Here is a 24,107-nt window from a genome sequence, read left to right as displayed (position 1 = left end):
CTCGTGGGGCATCAATGATCATGACGAAGGTGAGGGATCAGCCCAGAACTACACGGCAGGACCTGGTCAATGACCTGAAGAGAGCTGGGACCACAGTCTCAAAGAACCATTAGTAACACACTATGCCGCCATGGATAAATCCTGCAGCGCACGCAAGGTCCCCCTGCTCAAGCCAGCGCATGTCCAGGCCCGTCTGAAGTTTGCCAATGACCACCATTTTCTGATGTATCAAATACTTATGTTATGCAATAAAATGCAAATGAATTACTTAAAAATCATACAATGTGATCTTCTGGATTTTAGTTTTAGATTCCATCTCTCACAGTTGAAGTGTACCTATGATAAAAATTACAGACCTCTACATGCTTTGTAAGTAGGAAACACTGCCGATTTTTCAGGTTATCAAATACTTGTTCTCCCCACTATATATGTGTATATGTGTATATATATATATAGTACACGTATCATATAAAAATACTTGCTTAGCAACCACAAGCTTTGATGCAGACAAGTCTGCAAATGTTTGTTTATTTCAATGACAACCCATGCTACGCACACACATTCACAAGCATTTGGAGGTTCTCACACAAACAAAAACACACACTCGCAACAGTAACTCACAGAAAAATACTAAAAGCGAAAAACAGGTCCAATTACCACAAAACATTTCTGTAAATAAGAATCAATTGATATTACTTTCACCAAACTGACTTAACTTTTTTTTTATGCACAGAGTAACAACACTGAGGGAAATTCTATCAATAATATCAATGACCACTGAAATTTGCTTCACAACACTGCTTGAAAATAAAGAAAGTACAACACAGCCACAAGAACAGCTGGAGTTAACCTTGCCAATCCGCTGAAAGAATATGAACGAGGAAATGCATCTCAAAAAAGGCAAATGAGTTATTTTGTTGCTTGAACCCACCTTAGAAAATAGGAACATGGCAAGCATTAAAATCTATGGCCTCAATCCATTAGCGCTGTCAATCCATGTCATGTAACAACTCTCCTTAATCATTGGCTTTTCTGTCCATTGTAGACTGCTCAGCAAGATTATTATAGTAAACAAATAAATAATTAACAAACATGTTTGAAAAACTAAAACGATATTTGACTCCAACAGAAATCATCAAATGTTCAGTTAGAGTTTTTTTTATCTTCTAAACTTTGGACAACAATCAAATGAGGGTTTTCAAGCTTCTGAACTTGGCAGGTAAGTAATGCCTGGAGATAATGTAATGCCTGAAGTAATGCCTGGAGTGAGGTTTCGAATAGGCCTAGCTTGTTTATCACTAACTACCAAGGAAGAAATCTGGTACTTTCTGTCCCTAACACTAAAACTGAAAATAAATAATATCAAAAATGAAAATAGTTTTTATAAAACTCAAACTAAATAAAAAATAGTAAATCTGGTCTGAAAACTAGCAAACTGAACTTCAAACACAAATAAAAAAACGAATAGAAAAACACAACTATAATAACCTTGGTGCCCAGGAAGCATAGAGTGAGTGACCATGTCTGGGTTGGCCTCTAGGTGGCGGTCTTGTTGTAGCCAAACAGCCCCACTGGCAGGTACTTCACATGGGTGGGCCACTGGGCAGCCAGCTGGAAGAACTTCACATCAGTCCACTCCACGCCGTCCACAGACACTGAAAAATATCCAATAGTTTCATGACTCCCATCTACAAACACCGAAAAATAAACAAGCATGTTGAATCGGGTTCAGTCCCACTGGGCACAAACTGGTTGAATCAACATGGTTTCAAATGAATTTGTCAACGTATTGTGACGTGCAAAACACATTGGATTTGAAAAACTGTTGTTTTGAGGGGGAAATGTCAACTACAAGATTGTCATCACGGTAACCAATTTAACATAGACAAACCTGGGCCGCACTTCCTACTGGAGAGTTGATCTATCTACAGCTTTCCATTTGGCCAACTCACCAAGGGTTTTAAGCATGTCCAGCCCTGCTTAGCGTTGATATTTGTCAAATGACTTCTACCAATGTGCTATCGTGAGTAGCACCTTAGAACCTGCTGCCCTATACACATAGACTTGAAATCAATGGACACTTTCACAATGGAACACTGGTCACTTTAATAATGTTGCATTACACATCAATTATGTATCTACTGTATCTTAGTCTATGCTGCTTTGACACTGCTCGTCCAACTATGTATATGTTCTTAATTCCATTCCTTTACTTTAGATTTGTGTGTATTGTTGTGAAATTGCTAGATACTTCTTGTTGGAGCTAGAAACACAAGCATTTTGCTACACCCGCAACATCTGCTAAACACGTATGTGATTATTGAGGGATCTCTTAACTAAATAGATTCACTGTTGCTATCGAAGTCATTACAAAGGGTAGGTTTAAGAGAGCAAATGAAATGTTACCATACTTTATAAGTCCTATATCATCAATGATACTATTTAGGCCTACAGTATATCTAGTATTTGCGAAGTCAACAGCTATTGTTTCAATTCAACCCAGGGTTCAACTTAAATAAATAAAAATAAAAAAGGTCTATTTTTTTCACCTTTATTTAACCAGGTAGGCAAGTTGAGAACAAGTTCTCATTTACAATTGTGACCTGGCCAAGATAAAGCAAAGCAGTTCAACACATACAACAACACAGAGTTACACATGGAGTAAAACAAACATACAGTAGAAAAATAAGTCTATATACAATGTGAGCTAGTGAGGTGAGATAAGGGAGGTAAAGGCAAAAAAAGGCCATGGTGGCGAAGTAAATACAATATAGCAAGTAAAACACTGGAATGGTTGATTTGCAGTGGAAGAATGTGCAAAGTAGAGATATAAATAATGGGGTGCAAAGGAGCAAAATAAATACAGTAGGGAAAGAGGTAGTTGTTTGGGCTAAATTATAGATGGGCTATGTACAGGTGCAGTAATCTGTGAGCTGCTCTGACAGCTGGTGCTTAAAGCTAGTTAGGGAGATAAGTGTTTCCAGTTTCAGAGGTTTTTGTACTTCGTTCCAGTCATTGGCAGCAGAGAACTGGAACGAGAGGCGGCCAAAGAAAGCATTGGTTTTGGGGGTGACCAGAGAGATATACCTGCTGGAGCACGTGCTACAGGTGGGTGCTGCTATGGTGACCAGCGAGCTGAGATAAGGGGGGACTTTACCTAGCAGGGTCTTGTAGATGACCTGGAGCCAGTGGGTTTGGCGACGAGTATGAAGTGAGGGCCAGCCAACGAGAGCGTACAGGTCGCAGTGGTGGGTAGTATATGGGGCTTAGGTGACGAAACGGATGGCACTGTGATAGACTGCATCCAATTTATTGAGTAGGGTATTGGAGGCTATTTTGTAAATGACATTGCCGAAGTCGAGGATTGGTAGGATGGTCCGTTTTACAATGGTATGTTTGGCAGCATGAGTGAAGGATGCTTTGTTGCAAAATGGGAAGCCAATTCTAGATTTAACTTTGGATTGGAGATGTTTGATGTGAGTCTGGAAGGAGAGTTCACAGTCTAACCAGACACCTAGGTATTTGTAGTTGTCCACACATTCTAAGTCAGAGCCGCCCAGAGTAGTGATGTTGGACAGGCGGGCAGGTGCAGGCAGCGATCATTTGAAGAGCATGCATTTAGTTTTACTTGTATTTAAGAGCAATTGGAGGCCACGGAAGGAGAGTTGTATGGCATTGAAGCTCGCCTGGAGGGTTGTTAACAAAGAAGGACCAGACGTATACAGAATGGTGTCTGCATAGAAGTGGATCAGAGACTCACCAGCAGCAAGAGCGACATCATTGATGTATACAGAGAAGAGTCGGTCCAAGAATTGAACCCTGTGGCACCCCCATTGAGACTGCCAGAGGCCCGGACAACAGACCCTCCGATTTGACACACTGAACTCTATCAGAGAAGTAGTTGGTGAACCAGGCGAGGCAATCATTTGAGAAACCAAGGCTGTCGAGTCTGCCGATGAGGATGTGGTGATTGACAAAGTTGAAAGCCTTGGCCAGGTCAATGAATACGGCTGCAAAGTATTGTTTCTTATCGATGGCGGTTAAGATATCGTTTAGGACCTTGAGCGTGGCTGAGGTGCACCCATGACCAGCTCTGAAACCAGATTGCATAGCTGAAAAGGTATGGTGGGATTTGAATGGTGGGATTCGGTAGTCTGTTTGTTGACTTGGCTTTCGAAGACCTTAGAAAGGCAGGGTAGGATAGATATAGGTCTGTAGCAGTTTGGGTCAAGAGCATCCCCCCCTTTGAAGAGGGGGATGACCGCAGCTGCCTTTCCAGTCTTTGGGAATCTCAGACGACACGAAAGAGGTTGAAAAGGGTAGTAATAGGGGTGGCAACAATTTCGGCAGATAATTTTAGAAAGAAAGGGTCCAGATTGTCTAGCCCGGCTGATTTGTAGGGGTCCAGATTTTGCAGCTCTTTCAGAACATCAGTTGACTGGATTTGGGAGAAGGAGAAATGGGGAAGGCTTGGGCGAGTAGCTGTGGGGGGTACAGTGCTGTTGACCGGGGTAGGGGTAGCCAGGTGGAAAGCATGGCCAGCCGTAGAAAAATGCTTATTGAAATTCTCAATTATAGTGGATTTATCGGTGGTGACAGTGTGTCCTATCTTCAGTGCAGTGGGCAGCTGGGAGGAGGTGTTCTTATTCTCCATGGACTTTACAGTGTCCCAGAGCTTTTTTGAGTTTGTGTTGCAGGAAGCAAATTTCTGGTTGAAAAAGCTATCCTTGGCTTTTCTAACTGCCTGTGTATATTGGTTTCTAGCTTCCCTGAAAAGTTGCATATCACGGGGGCTGTTTGATGCTAATGCAGAACCCCATAGGATGTTTTTGTGTTGGTTAAGGGCAGTCAGGTCTGGAGAGAACCAAGGGCTATATCCGTTCCTGGTTCTAAATTTCTTGAATGGGGCATGCTTATTTAAGATGGTGAGGAAGGCATTTTCTAAAAATAACAAGGCATCCTCTACTGAAGCGATGAGATCAATATCCTTCCAGGATACCCCGGCCAGGTCGATTAGAAAGGCCTGCTCGCTGAAGTTTTTGACAGTGATGAGTGAAGGTCGTTTGACCGCTGACCCATTACGGATGCAGGCAATGATCGCTGAGATCTTGGTTGAAAACAGCAGAGGTGTATTTAGAGGGCAAGTTGGTTAGGATGATATCTATGAGGGTGCCCATGTTTACGGCTTTGGAGTGGTACCTGGTAGGTTTATTGATAATTTGTGTGAGATTGAGGGCATCAAGCTTAGATTGTAGGATGGCTGGGGTGTTAAGCATGTTCCAGTTTAGGTCGCCTGGCAGCACGAGCTCTGAAGATAGATGGGGGAGCAATCAGTTCACATATGGTGTCCAGAGCACAGCTGAGGGCAGAGGGTGGTCTATAGCAGGCGGTAACGGTGAGAGACTTGTTTTTAAGAGGTGGATTTTTAAAAGTAGAAGTTCAAATTGTTTGGGTACAGACCTGGATAGTAGGACAGAACTCTGCAGGCTATATTTGCAGTAGATTGAAACACCGCCCCCTTTAGCCGTTCTATCTTGTCTGAAAATGTTGTAGTTAGGGATGAAAATGTCAGAATTTTTGGTGGTCTTCCTAAGCCAGGATTCAGACACGGCTAGAACATCCGGGATGGCAGAGTGTGCTAAAGCAGTGAATAAAACAAACTTCGGGAGGAGGCTTCTAATGTTAACATGCATGAAACCAAGGCTATTACGGTTACAGAAGTCACCAAAAGAGAGCGCCTGGGGAATAGGAGTGGAGCTAGGCACTGCAGGGCCTGGATTCACCTCTACATCACCAGAAGAACAGAGTAGGATAAGGGTACGGCTAAAAGCTATGAGAATTGGTCGTCTAGAACGTCTGGAACAGAGCGTTAAAGGAGGTTTCTGGGGGCGATAAAATAGCTTCAAGGTATAATGTACAGACAAAGGTATGGTAGGATGTGAATACAGTGGAGGTAAACCTAGGTATTGAGTGATGATGAGAGCGATATTGTCTCTAGAAACATCATTGAAACCAGGTGATGTCATCGCATGTGTGGGTGGTGGAACTGAAAGGTTGGATAAGGTATAGTGAGCAGGGCTAGAGGCTCTACAGTGAAATAAGCCAAAAACACTAACCAGAACAGTAATGGACAAGGCATATTGACATTAAGGAGAGGCATGCTTAGTCGAGTGATCATAAGGGTCCAGTGAGTAGTGATTCAGACAGCTCGCCGGGCCATCAGTAGCAAGCTTGCATAGATGTTTTTAGCCACCTCGCGCGTTTCCGTCGGTAAATTAGTGGGGTTCCGTGTGGTAGAGGGGATCAATCAAATTAGCAAAATAGATATAGTTATAGTGACCCAAGATAAACTGTCCGATAGACCTATTCAGATAGCAGCCGATAAGACAGCTAACGATTAGAGGGCCGCAGATGGGAATTCAGGTAACGTCGCGACGGAGGGGCCAGTTGGATAACTCCCTCGGGCAGATAACGTCGGTAGTCCAGTCGTGAAGGCCCGGTGGGGCTCCGCATTGGCAGTAAAACGGGTCCGGATAGGTGATTGTAGCCCAGGAGTGGCTGATGGAACTCTTTAGTCACAGGGATAGCAGATAGCTAGCTGCGAGATCCAGGTGTAAATGTCCAGAGCTTGCGGTTGAAATCCGGAGATATGGAGATATGAATATCAAATAAAAATGTAAATGCATTTTAAATAAAGTTTGATTTGATTTAGTCCTATTCTTGCATTTAAAATTTGATTTGATTTTCCGTCCTATTCTTTAACTTAGATTTTTGCTTCAGATGGAGACATGAATTCAACATATTAATTATCAATTTGTAGACCAACTGGAATTGAAGCCAGACTAAATCAGTGGCACAAAAGATGCATCTCCTTCAAATGTTGATATTTGGTCGTGTCGACAACCAAAACACAATTCAATAACACTTTTGCGATAGAGTAAAAAACCCATCTTAGAAACTAATGTAACAGTATTTAATCAACCTTAAAATCCATGGCCACATTGAGGCTATTGTAACTATAAATGTATTCTGTAATCGTAGAAAGCGTGCATTTTTCAAGATAGCATGCAAAGGTCGCAGGTCGGTGGAGATCTTCACAATTGCTATTATAAATCTGCACAGCATCTCTTAACAGCCTTGATTACTTGCACTATGCGCTAACAATGTAATCCCAACTGCAATCCAGGTTATGTGGTTGTGCTATTAGACAAAGCACAGTGATAACTCATTAGGTTGAAGAATAAATAACTATCTGACATTGTATTCCCATTTCTGCTTTTAGATTGTTGATAACACAGTTGGGAATTCAACAAACTCCTAGCCTTCTTTTTTGAGTGGGTGAATAAAAAAAAAGTTGAAATCTCATTGATCAACAGCTCAACCAAATATGACCCACATGTCCACGTTGAAATTACGTGGTGTACCTTTTAGGCTGGTCTGCTGCTGCTTGGTAGAACAGATGAGTCTGGTGATGCCCTCAACCACCTGGCTTTTAGAGTCCACATCCCTCTCTTTGGGCTTCTTCCCCAGGAATATGGTGGAGACTGTGGACACGGAGGAGATGAGCACACAGAGGGGGGGTTCAAACCAAAACACTTAACAGCATGCATCCATTGCATACTTCTCCTTTCAGTTAGTACATTTACTTAGTTATTATCTACCCCAAGTTAGTTGATTGACAAACTGCATGTGCTGGACAGTCCACTATCTTCCCACCCTCCTCCTCACCTTTCTTGTTCTTCTCCTTGGTGACCACAGTCATAGCCATGGTGTTGGCCTGGGGCTGATTCTCAGTGGAGCCCCCTCCTGGCAGCCTGCTGACCTGCAGGGAACGGAAGGCACTCTTCAGGGTGTTCTTGGAGCCCTTGTCACACCGCTCCCCATCCTTCTTCCGCTCTGAGCATGTCGCTACCCAATAATCCACCGTCAGCCCAATGGTGTCCACCCCATGGGACATATTAGGGCTCCTGGGAGAGAGGTAGAGAGTGTGGCAGACAGTGTACGAAAAACAACTATTGCTCAACAATGTACTCAAAAACGTGTTTAACTGCAGGGATGGGAATTAACTTCTCATGTTAGACTGTTGTACACTGTGGTTGTCATACCCCAGACCGCTACTCAGGGAGGGAGACGGAGGTGGGGTGACAGCCTCTCTGGTCATCCCTGTGGGAGATCCATGGGCGGGTGGGGAGGTGGAGGGAACAGCCAAGCTAACACTAACAGCCTCCTCAGAGTCTCCACCTGTAGGCCCAAATCAACACGGTCCTTAACACTGCTCAGGGACAGACTGGAGAGAGAAAGGTAAACATTAACAAACAATAGGTTAAGGACAGAAATATGAACCCACCTGAATAGGCCGGATTCGGTTCAATCAACCCTACTTTCACCACCTGTTTCACACACAGGGATCAGTTCATTAGTATCAGCATTACACTCCAGGGTTGTACTTGGGAATCGTTTGGATATCCCTCGTCTGTCGGTTTGCATTGAAGCAATAATTATGATAGAGGCATCATTTGCCAAATTGACTGCCTCAATGTTAGTATTGATGGAAACCATCAGTACTGATTTACTTACCCCAACAAAGGGAACAAATTTCTGGTAAGAGTCTTCGTCATATCTGGTAAGGTGGAAATAATGAGTGGCCAATAAAATATTTGTCTTCCTAAAACATACCTGATTAACATCATATAAACTGAGTGTACAAAACATTAAGAACACATTAAGAGCACACCCCCCTCAATTCGTCGGGGCATGGACTCTACGAGGTGTCAAAAGCGTTCCACAGGGATGCTGGCCCATGTTGATTCCAATGCTTCCCACAGTTGTGTCAAGTTCACTGGATGTCCTTTGGGTGGTGGACCATTCTTAATGCACACAGGAAGATATTGTGTATGAAAAACCCAGCAGCGTTGCAATTCTTGACACAAACCGGTGCGCCTGATACCTACTACCATACCAGAGTTCAAAGGCACTTCAATCTTTTGTCTTGTCCATTCACCATCTGAATGGCACAAACACACAATCCATCTCTCAAGGCTTAAAAACCCTTCTTCAACCTGTCTCTTCCCCTTCATCTACATGGATTGGAGTAGGTTTTAACAAGTGACATCAATAAGGGATCATAGCTTCCTGTCGTGTGCTCTTAATGTTTAGTGCACGCAGCGTTAATCAGCCACGCAGGCCACTCCACTCACGTCTTGTACTTGCAGGTGAGCATGGCCTCAGCAATAGGCAACTGGTGTGTGACAGAGACACTGCTGATGTACTGGCTGATCCTCCCAGCCACGTCCACGCCGTCTGCAGCTGGAGCCGCTGGGAGGGAAGGGGAACAGACAGTCAGTCTGTAGGGAGCGCAAGGCTGTGACCAGATCTGAACTGACTAACCCTAGTAACGAAGGAAGAGATGGGGCAGCTTGCAGAGAGCGCGTCCTCCAGTCAAATACCATTAATATGCTGATCAAGTCAGATTAAGTTCCCAAAGACACACGCTCGACTGCTTTCCAGCTCAGTGGAACTGTTTGTAAAACAAAGCATATTGATTTATAAACTGAAATGAAATAGTCCTTCAGTCTGTGTTGCCGCTAATAGCACAAAACGAAAAGCGCCCTCGTCGGTTTCAAATGGGAAATGTTTGCGCTTAGCGCTCGTGGGAAATGGAGAAGGGTAGGTCGATGTGACGAGAGAGAGAGAGAGCGAGAGAGCGAGAGAGAGAGAGAGAGAGAGAGAGAGGTGTGGTGTTTACTAGAGTGAGGGGGCTCCAGGCGACTGAACAGGTCTCTCCAGGCATTGTCCAGGAACACAGAGCTGTAGCGAGGGTCCAGGGAGGCTAGGTGCTTAGCGACAGGGTGACAGCCTGGAGGCAGAGTAGAGGCAGCCACAATGAATCACACACCCAACCCACTCAGTACTGCAGCTCTGAGCAGAGCAGCTGTACCATACTGCGCTTCAGCTATATGTGACATAATGACTGGAGCAACTCATTGTCAGGAGGAGGTATCAGAACATGAGAGTGGGTGTTTTTGTAAATCTTTGTTTATGCTTCAGCTGAAGAGGCTTATATATATATAAGCATTACATAACCATGCTAGATATGTACCATACTATCCCACTGGGCACAAACTGGTTGAATCAAGGTTGTTTCCACGTAGTTTATCAACATACTGTAATGTGGAATCTACGTGATTTTTGGTTGAGATGGAGACGTAACTGGAATTAACGCCAGACTTAAGTCAGTGGCACAGACTGAACTATCCAAGCAGAAGATTCATCTCCTTCAAATGAGGATACTGGATTGCGTTGACAACCAACCACAATTCAATAGGACTTTTGTTATCCAGTAAATAGCCTAAAGTTAATCGCTATCTTACAAACGAATGTAACGTTCAACCTTAAAATGAGTAACACATCCATGGCCTCATTTTGAGATGACTGTAATTATAAATGTCTTCTTATGTAATCATTTAATGTGGCATGCATATAAGTGGTCGCGGGTCTGTGGAGATCTTCACAATTGCTGTCATAAATCTGTGCAGAATCTCAAACGGCATTGATCCCTCACACCATGTACTTTTAATGTAATCTCAACTGCAATCTTGGTCATTTGGATGTGCTATTAGATGAAGCACAGAGTGGTAACACATTCATCTCTTGTAATAAGCAAACAAAATATCTGACATTGTATTCCCATTTGAACTTGGCTGTGCTTTTAAAAATGGTTGAAAGCAAAGTGAAGGACCTTTGGGTGACAAGTAAACAACAACAAAAAAATCGGACATTGTTTTTTCATTGGAATGTGGTTGTGCTTTTAGATGGTTGAAATCATAGTGATGACACGTTGGAAATTGAACTAACTTTCGGATGTCTTTTTGAGTCGGTGAATAGAGGTTGCAATCTCATTGAGCATCGTCTCAACCAAATATTACCCAATTTTCCACGTTGAAATGACATGGTGTGCCCAGTGGGAAACATCTTTACAGCAGTCACATTGTATAATGCTGATCTTTTAGACCCAAGCACTGTGTTAAATGGTATATAACATATTCGTATTACTGTTCTCAGGACCTGAACCGGTCTCTCTCTCACCCAGGGGGACCACCAGGAAGCGGATTAGGCTGAGCCAATCAGATGTTTTGTTGGCCAGCTGAGTGACAAAGAAGTGCAGGATGGCCCCCAGGTAGCTCTGTCCCCCTGCCACCACCACCTTGACCGGCGGCGGCGTGGACGAGTTACAGTTACAGCTGCGGGGAGAGGAGGGCGGGTTAGCGGACCACAATATAATAGGTTCCCTTCATTACCACACGATACATTGAACCAGCGAGTATTGATTCATTGGCTACTCACAACTTTTGGATGCGCGTGAGGAGGGTGGTGAGGACAGCCTGAATCTCCACCCCACAGCAGGTACACACTAACGGCTGTTTTTGAGCCAGCAGCACCTCGGACACATACTGCACACACGTTTACCAGAGGCCACAAACACATAGACACAGATGAACACACATACGCAAAGTAAATATGTCCACAGGGGAATGGAGGAGTGAGATAATGGAGGTGAAGATTGAAGTGAAGAATACCTGTCCCTGCCAATCACTGGTGTTGACCAGGACCAGGCTGTCCGGGAGGGTAGTGTCTGAGGAGAAGATCTGATTCAACTGGTCATACACAGCCTTCCTGGGCACCTGCACCCACACACACACACACATTCACACACACACACATACACACAAAGTCAAATTCTGGGCATATTCAAATACATTGTCAAAAACTGGGCGCACACACGCATGTTTCAATGAAATCCATCAACACAACAGGACAGTGCTGTGCCTGTATGCAGCTGTAAGCGAGAAGTCAATTGCGGGTCTCTACTTCCTGCTGAGAGTAAGAATCTCAGAACACACAAGGTGAAACTTCAATATTCGGTAGTAGTTGGTAGTAGTTTTCCTCTTGTGATGTCAGTCACTGACAGTCACTCAATTAACCCATGTCAGCTCACCTTTTACAGATTGCTAGGTAAGTTAGTCTAGCCAGCTATATAAATGTTGTAGTATGTCATGGCTGAATTACTGACCAGGCACATCAAAGCTCGAGGCCAGTAGCCATGATCTCCTGAGGGCCCCCCCCATTGATTTTGTTAGTCAGTCTCCCTCAGAAATTATATGAACCTGTCAAGTAACTGCAAAATGTGTAGAATTGCAACATTTTCTCTGCCCCAAAACTAAATTTGTATTAACTTTAAAGCTAAACATTTGCAACAGGATCACCACCACTCTGGATCACCCTCTGCAAACAAATCCTAAGCTCCATGGTGAGTATGGAGTATGGGTACGGACTAGCTCTGGTTAGGGTGAGGGGGGGGGTTACCTGTGGGGTGTGGCTGAGCTCCGGTGACCTTTCACTGTCAGAGCTGTTGGTGCGTTCGCTTAGGGGTTTGGACAGCGCTCGCCTCTCCTTCATTGGTGTCCCACGTCTCTGCCTGGGTGTGTGCCCGCCATCCAACCTGGAAAAAACACACACCTACTCACTGACAGTCAGTACCCACACAGAAAATATGACTACGGCAGAAAGTGAAGGAGCGCACTTTGTGTGCGTGTGTGTGTGTGTGTTAGACTGACCTGGGGGAAGGCATGGTGGTGTAGGGCATGCTGGTGTGGCTCTCACTCTTGCTGCTCCTCAGTTCCCTCATTGGGGTCCTGGGTAGCTGCTCTGGGACAGAGACAGTGATGCAGGGGGTAGTGTCCAGAAACATCTCCGGATCAGTCAGCACCTAAACACACCGACAGACAGCCAGACAGAAACACATCTTAACACCGCACAGGCCTCAAAACACTGAAATACAGAGGCCACCAATGAGAGAGGGGGAAAATAAGAGAGGGAGCGAGGGAGGAGGGGGAGGTTAGAGGGTCTCACCAGGGTGTCTGTCTCAGAGTCGTCCAAGTTGCGGGAGCGAGAGCGTTTCATCTTGCCTGACGGGGGCTGCTCTCCTTGCTGAAAGTCAGACAGCAGGAAAACAGTGGTAAGAGGGAGTGCCAGAGGACATCTGGACTTAGAAGGCCCAGCCACCCCCATGTACTGTACTCACTGGGCTCAGGGTGTCTCTGGGCAGACTGCACCTGCTGTTCAGACTGCCAAACTCGGTCTGCGAGCTGGACTGGGACATGCCCTCAAAGAAGGGCCTGAACGTTCAGAGAGAAGAGAGATTGCCAGAGTTCTGTTAGGTGGATGTTTGTCAGAACATACATTTCCGTTACCTACAGATAAGTCCGACTTCTCATGACCTGAGTTTGGGTTTGGGTGTGCTGAGGACGCTGTCCGTCTCCTCCATCTCTGGCCCGCTGTCATTGGGGTTGTACATCTCCAGACTGTCATAGAGCTCATCCAGGTCCTCCTCCACATCACGGATGTGCTCCTGGGACACGTGCTCCAGGCCAAAGTCCACCTCATCAGACACCTTAAACCTCTTCAACAAGGCCACAAACTTCTGCTTGATGTTGGGCTGCCGGGTTAAAGGAACACGTAGATATCAAACTGGTTGACTAGAACAGCGGCAGGTAGTCCCAACGCCACAGAGACAGGCAGACGAGTAGACTGGATGCTTACATGAGCTCTGGTGATGGAGGCTGTAGAGGTGAGTTTGTGTCTGTGCTTCTTCTTCCTCATGTCATCCTCTTCGTCAAACAGATACTGGAGAAAAAAAAAAAGAGGGAGGGTCAAGTTCGTGCTCAAACCGGACAAACCCTCCATCCACTCTGCTGTACGCCGGCTTAAATGCTTGTATTGAAGCAGTGTGGTATTTTTCTGAGTGTCGCTTCCCCCCCCCCCCCCCCCCCCCTACCTGGCTGTGAGCAGGGTCATCACTCCCGTCCTGCTCTGATGAATAGCTCTCCTCGTCTTCCTCCGAGTAGTTGTCAATGTCAGGGGAGCGGTCTGGCAGTTACAGGGAGCCAGATAGGAGATGTGTTATGTATGGGTGTGGGGTTCCAGTATGATGTGAAAACTATTTAAACCTTGTGTCATATGGACAAGGCAGTGGCAGACTCGCTCAAAAGACGAACATGGATGATTGCATTTACTGACCATGGTGTGGCACGTACACATTGAACTGTTCAATACACTGACATTCTGGAGACTTAGACAACTCCATATAAGCAAATTGCCGAATAGAAATAAAAAAGTAAGAAGAATAACGTTTAAAAGAAAAAAACATTTTACTTTCTGATTCCTTGTTCATGGCCTTATCGCCCTCGAGCCTGTCCCCTTTGTCTTTCACTCTGTGTCTCCCTTACCAGACATCTTGGCCTTGGACATCTCGTGGTCGATGGGCTGGCTGGAGAGCGAGTAGACCCTCATCTCGGCCACAGGCACAGCCGTGTCCTTCACCGTGGTGTGGAGACCCAACACACGGGCTCCCTCACTGGGGTGCTGCATCACCTGGGGAGGAGAGAGGAAAGGGGGTCAGGGAGAGAAAGAGAGATTTGGGGGGGGGGGGGGGCAATTGATGGCGTGTTGTACAAACAAAAGCCTGAATGATGGCAGTCATGGCAGTTAACGGCAGTTAACGGCTGCGGTGAGGTGTTGCCCTCTTACCTCTGCCATGTTGATGAGGCCCAGTGCCAGGGTCTTATAGCCCAGAATGGTGCGGTTCTTGTACCTCTTCCTCCTCTGCAGCATGATCTGCAGTCTGTTGGCATCTCGCTTCAGAAAATGTGGATACTGGAGGAAGTAAAGATGAGAGATGGCGAGGTTGACAGAATCAGACATGCACTTAAATCATGCACTGAAAATAGAATCTCTGGGACATTTAAAAAAAAGTATCTGACTCTCATCCACAATTCATTTGTATACACATAACTGTCTGTGCAAACACCCCACGGTAACTCACTTGCAAGGAGAACGTTAGCTGAAGATCGGTCTCGGTAAGTCCAGGCGATGACAACAGGATTTCATTGGACCGTAAAATGCGCTTTGATCCCTAAGAAGATATTCCAAACACGTTACAATACATCTCCTGCATATATTATCCATGGATTACAGATAAAAGGTTCTTATAAGTCACTAGTGTATTTAAGCAATAAGGCACAAATGGGTGTGGTATATGGCCAATATACCACGACTAAGGGCTGTTCAGCACAAGAAATAAGAAAAAAAAGAAAAAAACTTGAGTGTGCATAACTATTCACCCCCCCAAAGTCAATACTTTGTAGAGCCACCTTTTGCAACAATTATAGCTGCAAGTCTCTTGGGGTATGTCTCTATAAGCTTGGCACATCTAGCCACTGGTATTTTTACCCATTATTCAAGGCAAAACTGCTCCAGCTCCTTCAAGTTGGATGGATTCTGCTGGTGTACAGCAATCTTTAAGTCATACCACAGATTCTTAATTGGATTGAGGTCTGGGCTTTGACTAGGCCATTCCAAGACATTTAAATATTTCCCCTTAAACCACTCGAATGTTGCTTTAGTAGTATGCTTAGGGTCATTGTCCTGCTGGAAGGTGAACATCCATGCCAGTCTCAAATCTCTGGAAGACTGAAAGAGGTTTCCCCTCAAGAATTTTCCTGTATTTAGCGCCATCCACCATTCCTTCAATTCTGACCAGTTTCCCAGTCTCTGCCGATGAAAAACATCCACACAGCATGATGCTGCAACCACCATACTGCACTGTGGGGATGGTGTTCTCAGGGCGAGGAGAGCTGTTGGGCTTGTACCAGACATAGTGTTTTCGTTGATGGGCAAAAAGCTACATTTTTGTCTCATCTGACCAGAGTACCTTCTTCCATATGTTTGGGGAGTCTCCCACATGCCTTTTGGCAAACGCCAAACTTGTTTGCTTATTATTTTCTTTAAGCAATGGCTTTTTTCTGGGCACTCCCCCGTAAAGCCCGGCTCTGTGGAGTGTACAGCTTAAAGTGGTCCTATGGACAGATACTCCAATCTCCGCTGTGGAGCTTTACAGCTCCTTCAGGGTTATCTTTGGTCTCTTTGTTGCCTCTCTGATTAATGCTCTCCTTGCCTGGTCTGTGACTTTTGGTGGGCGGCCCTCTCTTGGCAGGTTTGTTGTGGTGCCATATTCTTTCCATTTTATAATAATGGATTTAATGGTGCTCTGTGGGATGTTCAAAGTTTCTGATTTTTTTTTATAACCCAACGCTGATCTGTACTTCTCCACAACTTTGTCCCTGACCTGTTTGGAGAGCTCCTTGGTCTTCATGGTGCCGCTTGCTTGGGGGTGCCACTTGCTTGGGGGTGCTACAGATTCTGGGGCCTTTCAGAACAGGTGTAGCTATACTGAGATCACGTGACAGATCATGTGACACTTAGATTGCACACAGGTGGGCTTTATTTAACTAATTATGTGACTTCTGAAGGTAATTGGTTGCAACAGATCTGATTTAGGGGCTTCACAGCAAAGGGGGTGAATACATATGCACTTTCCATTATTATTATTTTTTTTTCATTTTACTTCACCAATTTGGACTATTTTGTTACATGAAATTCCCCCCCAAAAATCTATTTAAATTACAGGTCGTAATGCAAAATAAGAAAAAACGGCAAGGTGTTTGCAAGGCATTGTATGTACACTTTGTCGAAGGGACGGCGGTGTGTGTGTTAAGAGCGCCACCTGGAGTTTGACTGCGATGACAACAGAGGTTAGGTCTCTGTCCAGCTCCTGAAGCATCACCAGCTTCTTCAGAGTAACTGTGAAGAGCCTGGGTTTAAGGAGAGAAAAAGGGGATATTCATATTTCTCTGTTTTAGTCTGTGAATTCAGTGAATAGGTACCAACAACATGAGAAAGTGTCAGTCGAGTCCTTGACAATAACAAATCTTTAAAAAAAATGTTGGCTGAGATTTGATGCAAATTGTAAGCGGGAAATGGTTCGGTGAGGATGGTGGCCAACAAAAGCACTTTAGGAATATTAGGCTCCAGACATAAATCACAGATCAATGTATTCCTACGGGCAATTCGTGGTTCGAAGTACTTTATTTTTGGACAAAGCAGAGACAGATTGGCTGGCTGGGATTTATCTGCGTAGATGAGAGCTATTCAGACAGAACAGGACACTCGAGGAGAAACTAAAAAAATTGTCATCCTCTCAAGGTAGAAGCCACTATGGGCTCCAAAAGACACAACTAGGTCTACAGCCTCATTGTTGATTCTTAGCCAAACAAACTGCAGCATTGCATCTTGAATAACCTTTAATTCCATTTGGGTCCTAGGTGCAGCACTCGGCCTCACGTCACAAAGATCGGGTAATAGGAGAGGGTGCCGTATCTGCTGTTCCTCCCTAATTAAATGTCAAATTCACTACAAACCTTGGCCTCTCCACTCACTACACCATTAGAGAGAGAGATGCTGGAGAGGTCTACCAGAGAACATCTGATTGGGTTAGGAGATTAATGGTTAATAATTGATATATTCATTGAAAGCCAAATGCCAAACAGATATGGCACTATAGGCTAAATAGAAATACACTACATTACCAAAAGTATATGGACACCTGCTCGTCACACATCTCATTCCAAAATCATGGGCATTAATACGGAGTTGGTCCCCCCCTTTGCTGCTATAACAGCCTCCACTCACCAAGGAAGGCTTTCCAGTAGATGTTGGAACATTGGTGCGGGGACTTGCTTCCATTCAGCCACAAGAGCTTAAGTGAGGTCGGGCAATTAGGCCTGGCTCGTAGTCGGCGTTGCAACTCATCCCAAAGGTGTTCGATGGGGTTGAGGTCAGGGCTCTGTGCATGCCAGTTAGGTTCGTCCACACTGATCTCGACAAACCATTTCTGTATGGACCTCGCTTTGTGCACGGGGGCATTGTCATGCTGAAACTGGAAAGGGCCTCCCCAAAACTATTGCCACAATGTTGGAAGCACAGTATCGTATAGAATGTCATTGTATGCTGTAGCGATAAGATTTCCCTTCACTGGAACTAAGGGGCCAAGCCCAAACCATGAAAAACAGCCCCAGATCATTATTCATCCTCCACCAATCTTTAAAGTTGGCACTATGCATTGGGGCAGGTAGCGTTCTCCTGGCATCCGCCAAACACAGATTTGTCCGTCAGATTTCCAGATGGTGAAGCATGATTCATCACTCCAGATACAGCGTTTCCACTGCTCCAGAGTCCAATGGCCGCGAACTTTACACCACTCCAGCCGACGCTTGGCATTGATCATGGTGATCTTAGGCTTGTGTGCAGCTGCTTAGACATGGAACCCATTTCATGAAGCTCTCAACGAACAGTTCTTGTGCTGACGTTGCTGCCAGAGGCAGTTTGGAACTCGGTAGTGAGTGTTGCAACCGAGGACAGACGATTTTTACGCGCTACTCGCTTCAGAGATCCCATTCTGTGAGCATGTGTAGCCTACCACTTCGCGGCTGAGCTGTTGTTGCCCCTAGACGTTTCCACTTTACAATAACAGCACTTACAGTTGAGTGGGGCAGCTCTCAACATTTTTACAAACTGACTTGTCGGAAAGGTGGCATCCCATGACGGTGCCACGTTGAAAGTCAGGCCATTCTACTGCCAATGTTTGTCTATGGAGGTTGCATGGCTGTGTGCTCGATTTTATACACCTGTCAGCAATGGGTGTGGCTGAAATAGCCGAATCCACTAATTTGAAGGGGTGTACACTATACAGTGCATTCAGAAAGTATTCAGACCCCTTGAGTTTTTCCACATTTTGTTACATTACAGACTTATTCTAAAACAGATTGAATATTTTTTTTATTCATCAATCTACACACAATACCCCATGAGAAAGCAAAAACAGGTTTTTAGAAATGTATTAAATATAAAAAACAAATACCTTATTTACATAAATATGGGACTCGAAATTGAGCTCAGGTGCATCCTTTTTCCATTGATTATCCTTGAGATGTGTCTACAACTTAACTGGAGTTTACCTGTGGTCAATCAAATTGATTGGACATGATTTGGAAAGGCACACACCTGTCTATATAAGGTCCCACAGTTTAGAGTGCATGTCAGAGCAAAAACCAAGCCATGAGTACAAAGGAATTGTCTGTAGAGCTCCAACACAGGATTGGGTCGAGGCACATTTCTGCAGCATTGAAGGTCCCCAAGAGTGGCCTGCATCATTCTTAAATGGAAGAAGTTTGGAACCACCAATACTATCTAGAGCTGATTGCTTGGCCAAACTGAGCAATCAGGGGAGAAGGGCCTTGGTCAGGGAGGTGAGCAAGAACCTGATGGTCACTGACAGAGCTCCAGATTTCCTCTGTGGCGATGGGAGAACCTTCCAGAAGGACAATCTCTGCAGCACTCCACCAATCAGGCCTTTATGGTAGGTTGGCCAGACGGAAGCCACTCCTCAGTAAAAGGCACAAGACAGCCCGCTTGGAGTTTTCCAAAAGGCACCCAAGGGACTCTCAGACAATTAAAAACAATATTCTCTGGTCTGATGAAACGAAGATAGAACTCTTTGGCCTGAATGCCAAGTGTCACATCTGGAGGAAACCTGGCATCATCGCTAAGATGAAGCATGGTGGTGGCAGCATCATGCTGTGGGGATGTTTTTCAGCGGCAGGACCGGGAGACTAGTCTGGATTAAGGGAAAGATGAACGGAGCAAAGTACAGAGAGATCCTTGATGAAAACCTCATCCAGAGTGCTCAGGACCTCAGACTGGGGGAAAAGGTTTGCCTTCCAACAGGACAACGACCCTTATCACACAGCCAAGACAACACAGGAGTGGCTTCGGGACAAGTCTCTGAATGTCTTTGAGCAGCCCAGCCAGAGTCCGGACTTGAACCCGATCGAATATCTCTGGAGAGACCTGAAAAATGCTGTGCACCGACACTCCCCATCTAACCTGAAAGAGCTTGAAAGGATCTGCAGTGAAGAATGGGAGGAACTCCCCAAATACATGTGTGCCAAGTTTGTAGCATCATACCCAAGAAGACTCAGGGCTGGAATCACTGCCAAAGGTGCTTCAACAAAGTACTGAGTAACGGGTCTGAATACCCATGTAAATGTTATATTTCAGTAAAAACAAGTTTTATACGTTGCAAAAATGTCTAAAAACCTGTTTTGCTTTTTCTTTATAGGGTATTGTGTGTCGGTTGATGAAGGAAAAAAACGATTGAATCAATTTTAGAATAAGGCCGTAATGTAACAAAATGTGGAAAAAGTAAACGGGTCTGAATAGTTTCCGAATGCACTGCATATAAACAGTTGAAGTCGGAAGTTAACATACACCTGCCCACAAATGTTCGATAGGATTGAGGTCATGGATTTGTGATGGCCACTCCAATACCTTGACTTTGTTGTTCTTATGCAATTTTGCCACAACTTTAGAAGTATGCTTGGGGTCATTGTCCATTTGGAAGACCCATTTGCGACCAAGCTTTAACTTCCTGACTGATGTCTTGAAATGTTGCTTCAATATTTCCACATAATTTTCCTGCTTCATGATGCCATCTATTTTTGTGAAGTGCACCAGTCCCTCCTGCAGCAAAGCACCCTCACAACATGATGCTACCACCCCCGTGCTTCACGGTTGGGATGGTGTTCTTCAGCTTGCAAGCCTACCCATTTTTCCTCCAAACATAACAATGGTCATTATGGCCAAACAGTTCCATTTTTGTTTCATCAGACCAGAGGACATTTCTCCAAAAAGTACGATCTTTGTCCCCATGTGCAGTTGCAAACCGTAGTCTGGCTTTTTTTATGGTGGTTTTGGAGCAGTGGTTTCTTCCTTGTTGAGCGGCCTTTCAGGTTATGTCGATATAGGACTCGTTTTACTGTGGACATAGATACTTTTGTACCGGTTTCTTCCAGCATCTTTGCTGTCCTTTGCTGTTGTTCTGGGATTGATTTGCACTTTTCACACCAAAGTATGTTCATCTCTAGGACACAGAACGTATCTCCTTCCTGAGCAGTATGACGGCTGCGTAGTCCCATGGTGTTTATACTTGTGTACTATTGTTTGTACAGATGAAAGTGGTATCTTCAGGTGTTTGGAAATTGCTCCCAAGGACCTTGTGGAAGTCTACAATTATTTTTCCTGAGATGTATTTTTTATTTTCCCATGATGTCAAGTAAAAATGCACTGAGTTTGAAGGTAGGTCTTGAAATACATCCAATTGACATCCAAGGTACTTGTCAACATACTATTTTCAGAGCTCACCATACAGTGTGTGGACCACTTTAAGAGGAACAAATCATTTTCAACCAGCTCTTCTTCAAATCCACCCACGTCTTCTCTCCATTTTCCCTGCCAGAGAGAGCACCCCCGCAAGCAGCCTTTACCTTATACAGGGGTCCTTCTAGAATCCATACGCAACCCCACTCCTGCCCCCTCTTTTCTATTGCTAGCCTACATCAAACACCTAACAATTCAGAGTTAGACAAAAAAGCAGTATCAGAAACACTTTTGAATATTGCTCAAATTTAACATTGTTAGTAATAGTGGAGGAGTATTCCCCGATTAGCAACGGTCCGTAGGCGTATGTATATCGGCATAAAAGTGTTAGCCAATCTCTTGCCTCTAAGTATATACTGTGCTGGACAATTATTTATTCTGACAGCATGTTGTTTTCCTGTGGGGTTTAGGAGCAGCTGTCTATGGCACCCTGTCTGTGTCCCCAACTGCTCAGGGATATGTTGATTTGGAGGCTTTACATCCTGGTCAGTCATGATCTTGCACTTCCTGATGCTGATTCTTCATAACCATGGTCCTCCAAATATAGTTTTTCACTGTAAAGTTGAATGAGCTCTTCCTTTTAAAATGGGAATCCCTAACCTTCACTACCATCAGCAATAATCTATCACTGCAGGCTAAATGTATCTATGTGAATAGCACACTAACTTAATAACTGACAATTAATTTACAGTTGCAATCACCTGGCCTTGATGGTCAAAACAAAAACTGCTGTCATACTTGGAGTAATTTGCAGCAGTGCAAAATGTGTATTATTCAAAGGCAAATACAGAAGTATGCTATTTACTTAAACTTTAATCATATTAAATGTTATTTTCATTAACTCATACATTTTTTACAACTTTTATTCAACCCTCCTACATAACTTCTCTTGAGGGAAAAACAGGTGACTTCTTCTCACTGATTCAAAATCATTCCTAAATCAACATCCGACCAACAGAAGCCGATAACCTGTATGTGATCTGATCCAGACTGGAAACCACGACTGTCAGAACCAGCCATGGAGTTTAGGCGGCCATACCTGGGCACACAGCTTGGAGATGAGCGATCAATTTCCCAGGTCGCATACAGGTTCATTTGAACCGGACGGTTCGGGACGATCGTGACGGTCTTGTACGGCTGCATATGTGGAGATGGTGTGCCCCCAGTCCGCGGGATACCCCCTCTCTCCGACATACTGGAGGTGTTTTGGATGTGGAAGAAAATACCTTCTGTCATTCAGCTTCCTGACTTGTGCATACAGATATTTTCATCATATCCTGAAGCTTCAAATTGCGCTTTCATATCCACATAATTCCATGCCTTCTTGCTTGCATTTCATGCTTTTCTGTTCTGCAGTCCACAGTTGATGTGATATGCTCACAAGTGCGATGTTTTTATTAGCAGGAAGCGGAACTTGCCCTCCAGGGAGCACAAGAGAATAGCTACGCCTCTCGTTAAAGACGCACTCTTTACTTGTACAATCTCTCAACAATAATAATGTTAGAGTCAGAGCGTCACAGCAGGTGCATACGGTATGTTGTGTGCGTGCTCGATCGCTCTCTCCCTCTCGCCCTCTGTCCCACCCACACAGTGATAGAGTGCTATTATTGTAACGCGAGCCTCTCAGAGCTGCCATCCACACTATAGGGAGAGGAGGCATGGTACCAGCAGAGTGGTCCCTTGGAGCATTAGGGTATCCTACTCATTATTACACTAAACAAAAAATAAAGACAACAGTTCATATAAGGAAACAAGTCAATTGAAATACATTCATTAGGCCCAAATCTACAGGTTTGACATGACTGGGAATACAGATATGCATCTGTTGGTCACAGATACCTTAAAAAAAGGTAGAGGCGTGGATCAGAAAACCAGTCTGTATCTGGTGTGACCACCATTCGCCTCATGCAGCGCAACATATCTCCTTTGTGTAGAGTTGATCGGGCTGTTTATTGTGGCCTGTGGGATGTTGTCCCACTCCTCTTCAATGGTTGTGCGAAGTTGCTGGATATTGGTGGAAACTGGAACACGTTGTCATACGTGTCGATCCAGAGCATCCCAAACATGCTCAATGGGTGACATGCATGCAGGCCATGGAAGAACTGGGACATTTTCAGCTTCTAGGAATCGTGTACAGATCCTTGCGACATGAGGCCGTGCATTATCATGCTGAAACATGGGGTGATGGCGGCAGACGAATGGCACCATTCGTATGGTATCTCTGTGCATGTAAATTGCCATTGATAAAATGCAATTGTGTTCATTGTCCGTAGCTTATGCATTCCCATACCATAACCCAACCGCCACCATGGGGCACTCTGTACATAACAGCAAACCGCTCGGCCACACAATGCCATACACGTGGTCTGCAGTTGTGAGGCCGGTTGGACTGGGGAGCCAAGTTTTTCCCCACAAAAGGGCTTTATTACAGACAGAAATACTCCTCAGTTTCATCAGCTGTCCGGGTGGCTGGTCTCAGACGAACCTGCAGGTGAAGAAGCCAGATGTGGAGGTCCTGGGCTGGCTTGGTTACAGGTGGTCTGCGGTTGTGAGGCCGGTTGGACGTACCAAATTCTCTAAAACGACGTAGGAGGCAGCTTACGGTAGAGAAATTAACATTAAATTCTCTGGCAACAGCTCTGGTTGACATTTCTGCATTCAGCATGCTAATTGCACGCTCCCTCAAAACTTGAGACAACTGTGGCATTGTGTTGTGTGACAAAACTGAACACTTTAGAGTGGCCTTTATTGTCCCCAGTACAAGGTGCACCTGTGTAATGATCATGCTGTTTAATCAGCTTCTTGATATGCCACATCTGTCAGGTGACTCGATTATCTTGACAAATGAGAAATGCTCAGTAACAGGGATGTAAATACATTAGTGCCCAAAATTTGAGCAAAATAAGCTTTTGTGCATATGGAACATTTCTTGGATC

The 24,107-nt window shown here is 44.7% G+C and overlaps 1 protein-coding gene across 2 annotated transcripts; it reads right to left on the bottom strand.

Moving 5' to 3' along the window:
- Positions 1 to 515: 515 nt before the first annotated feature.
- On the bottom strand, positions 516 to 22,617 carry LOC139419601 (phosphofurin acidic cluster sorting protein 1-like). Of its 2 annotated transcripts, none has more exons than XM_071169577.1 (23): positions 22,211 to 22,617; positions 16,622 to 16,709; positions 14,882 to 14,971; positions 14,587 to 14,712; positions 14,286 to 14,430; positions 13,835 to 13,926; positions 13,600 to 13,683; positions 13,278 to 13,495; positions 13,082 to 13,175; positions 12,910 to 12,987; positions 12,615 to 12,766; positions 12,364 to 12,499; positions 11,577 to 11,681; positions 11,344 to 11,450; positions 11,086 to 11,240; positions 9,746 to 9,856; positions 9,198 to 9,315; positions 8,578 to 8,620; positions 8,348 to 8,390; positions 8,106 to 8,241; positions 7,729 to 7,967; positions 7,425 to 7,544; positions 516 to 1,655 (listed from the first exon to the last, which is right to left on the bottom strand). In XM_071169577.1, the coding sequence occupies exons 1-23, from the start codon at positions 22,405 to 22,407 to the stop codon at positions 1,537 to 1,539; spliced, it is 2,796 nt and encodes a 931-aa protein (XP_071025678.1). In that variant the 5' UTR covers positions 22,408 to 22,617; the 3' UTR covers positions 516 to 1,536. The 2 variants fall into 2 exon arrangements, with proteins under 2 accessions (XP_071025678.1, XP_071025677.1); XM_071169576.1 differs by having other exon boundaries at positions 1,411 to 1,655; positions 11,065 to 11,240; positions 22,211 to 22,543.
- Between the last annotated feature and the right edge of the window lie 1,490 nt (positions 22,618 to 24,107).

Source organism: Oncorhynchus clarkii, chromosome 10 (assembly GCF_045791955.1).
Source record: "Oncorhynchus clarkii lewisi isolate Uvic-CL-2024 chromosome 10, UVic_Ocla_1.0, whole genome shotgun sequence".
In the NCBI taxonomy this organism is placed as follows: Eukaryota; Metazoa; Chordata; class Actinopteri; order Salmoniformes; family Salmonidae; genus Oncorhynchus; species Oncorhynchus clarkii.
Note: the sequence above shows the minus strand (reverse complement) of the source record. Positions and strands in the feature narration are given on the sequence as shown.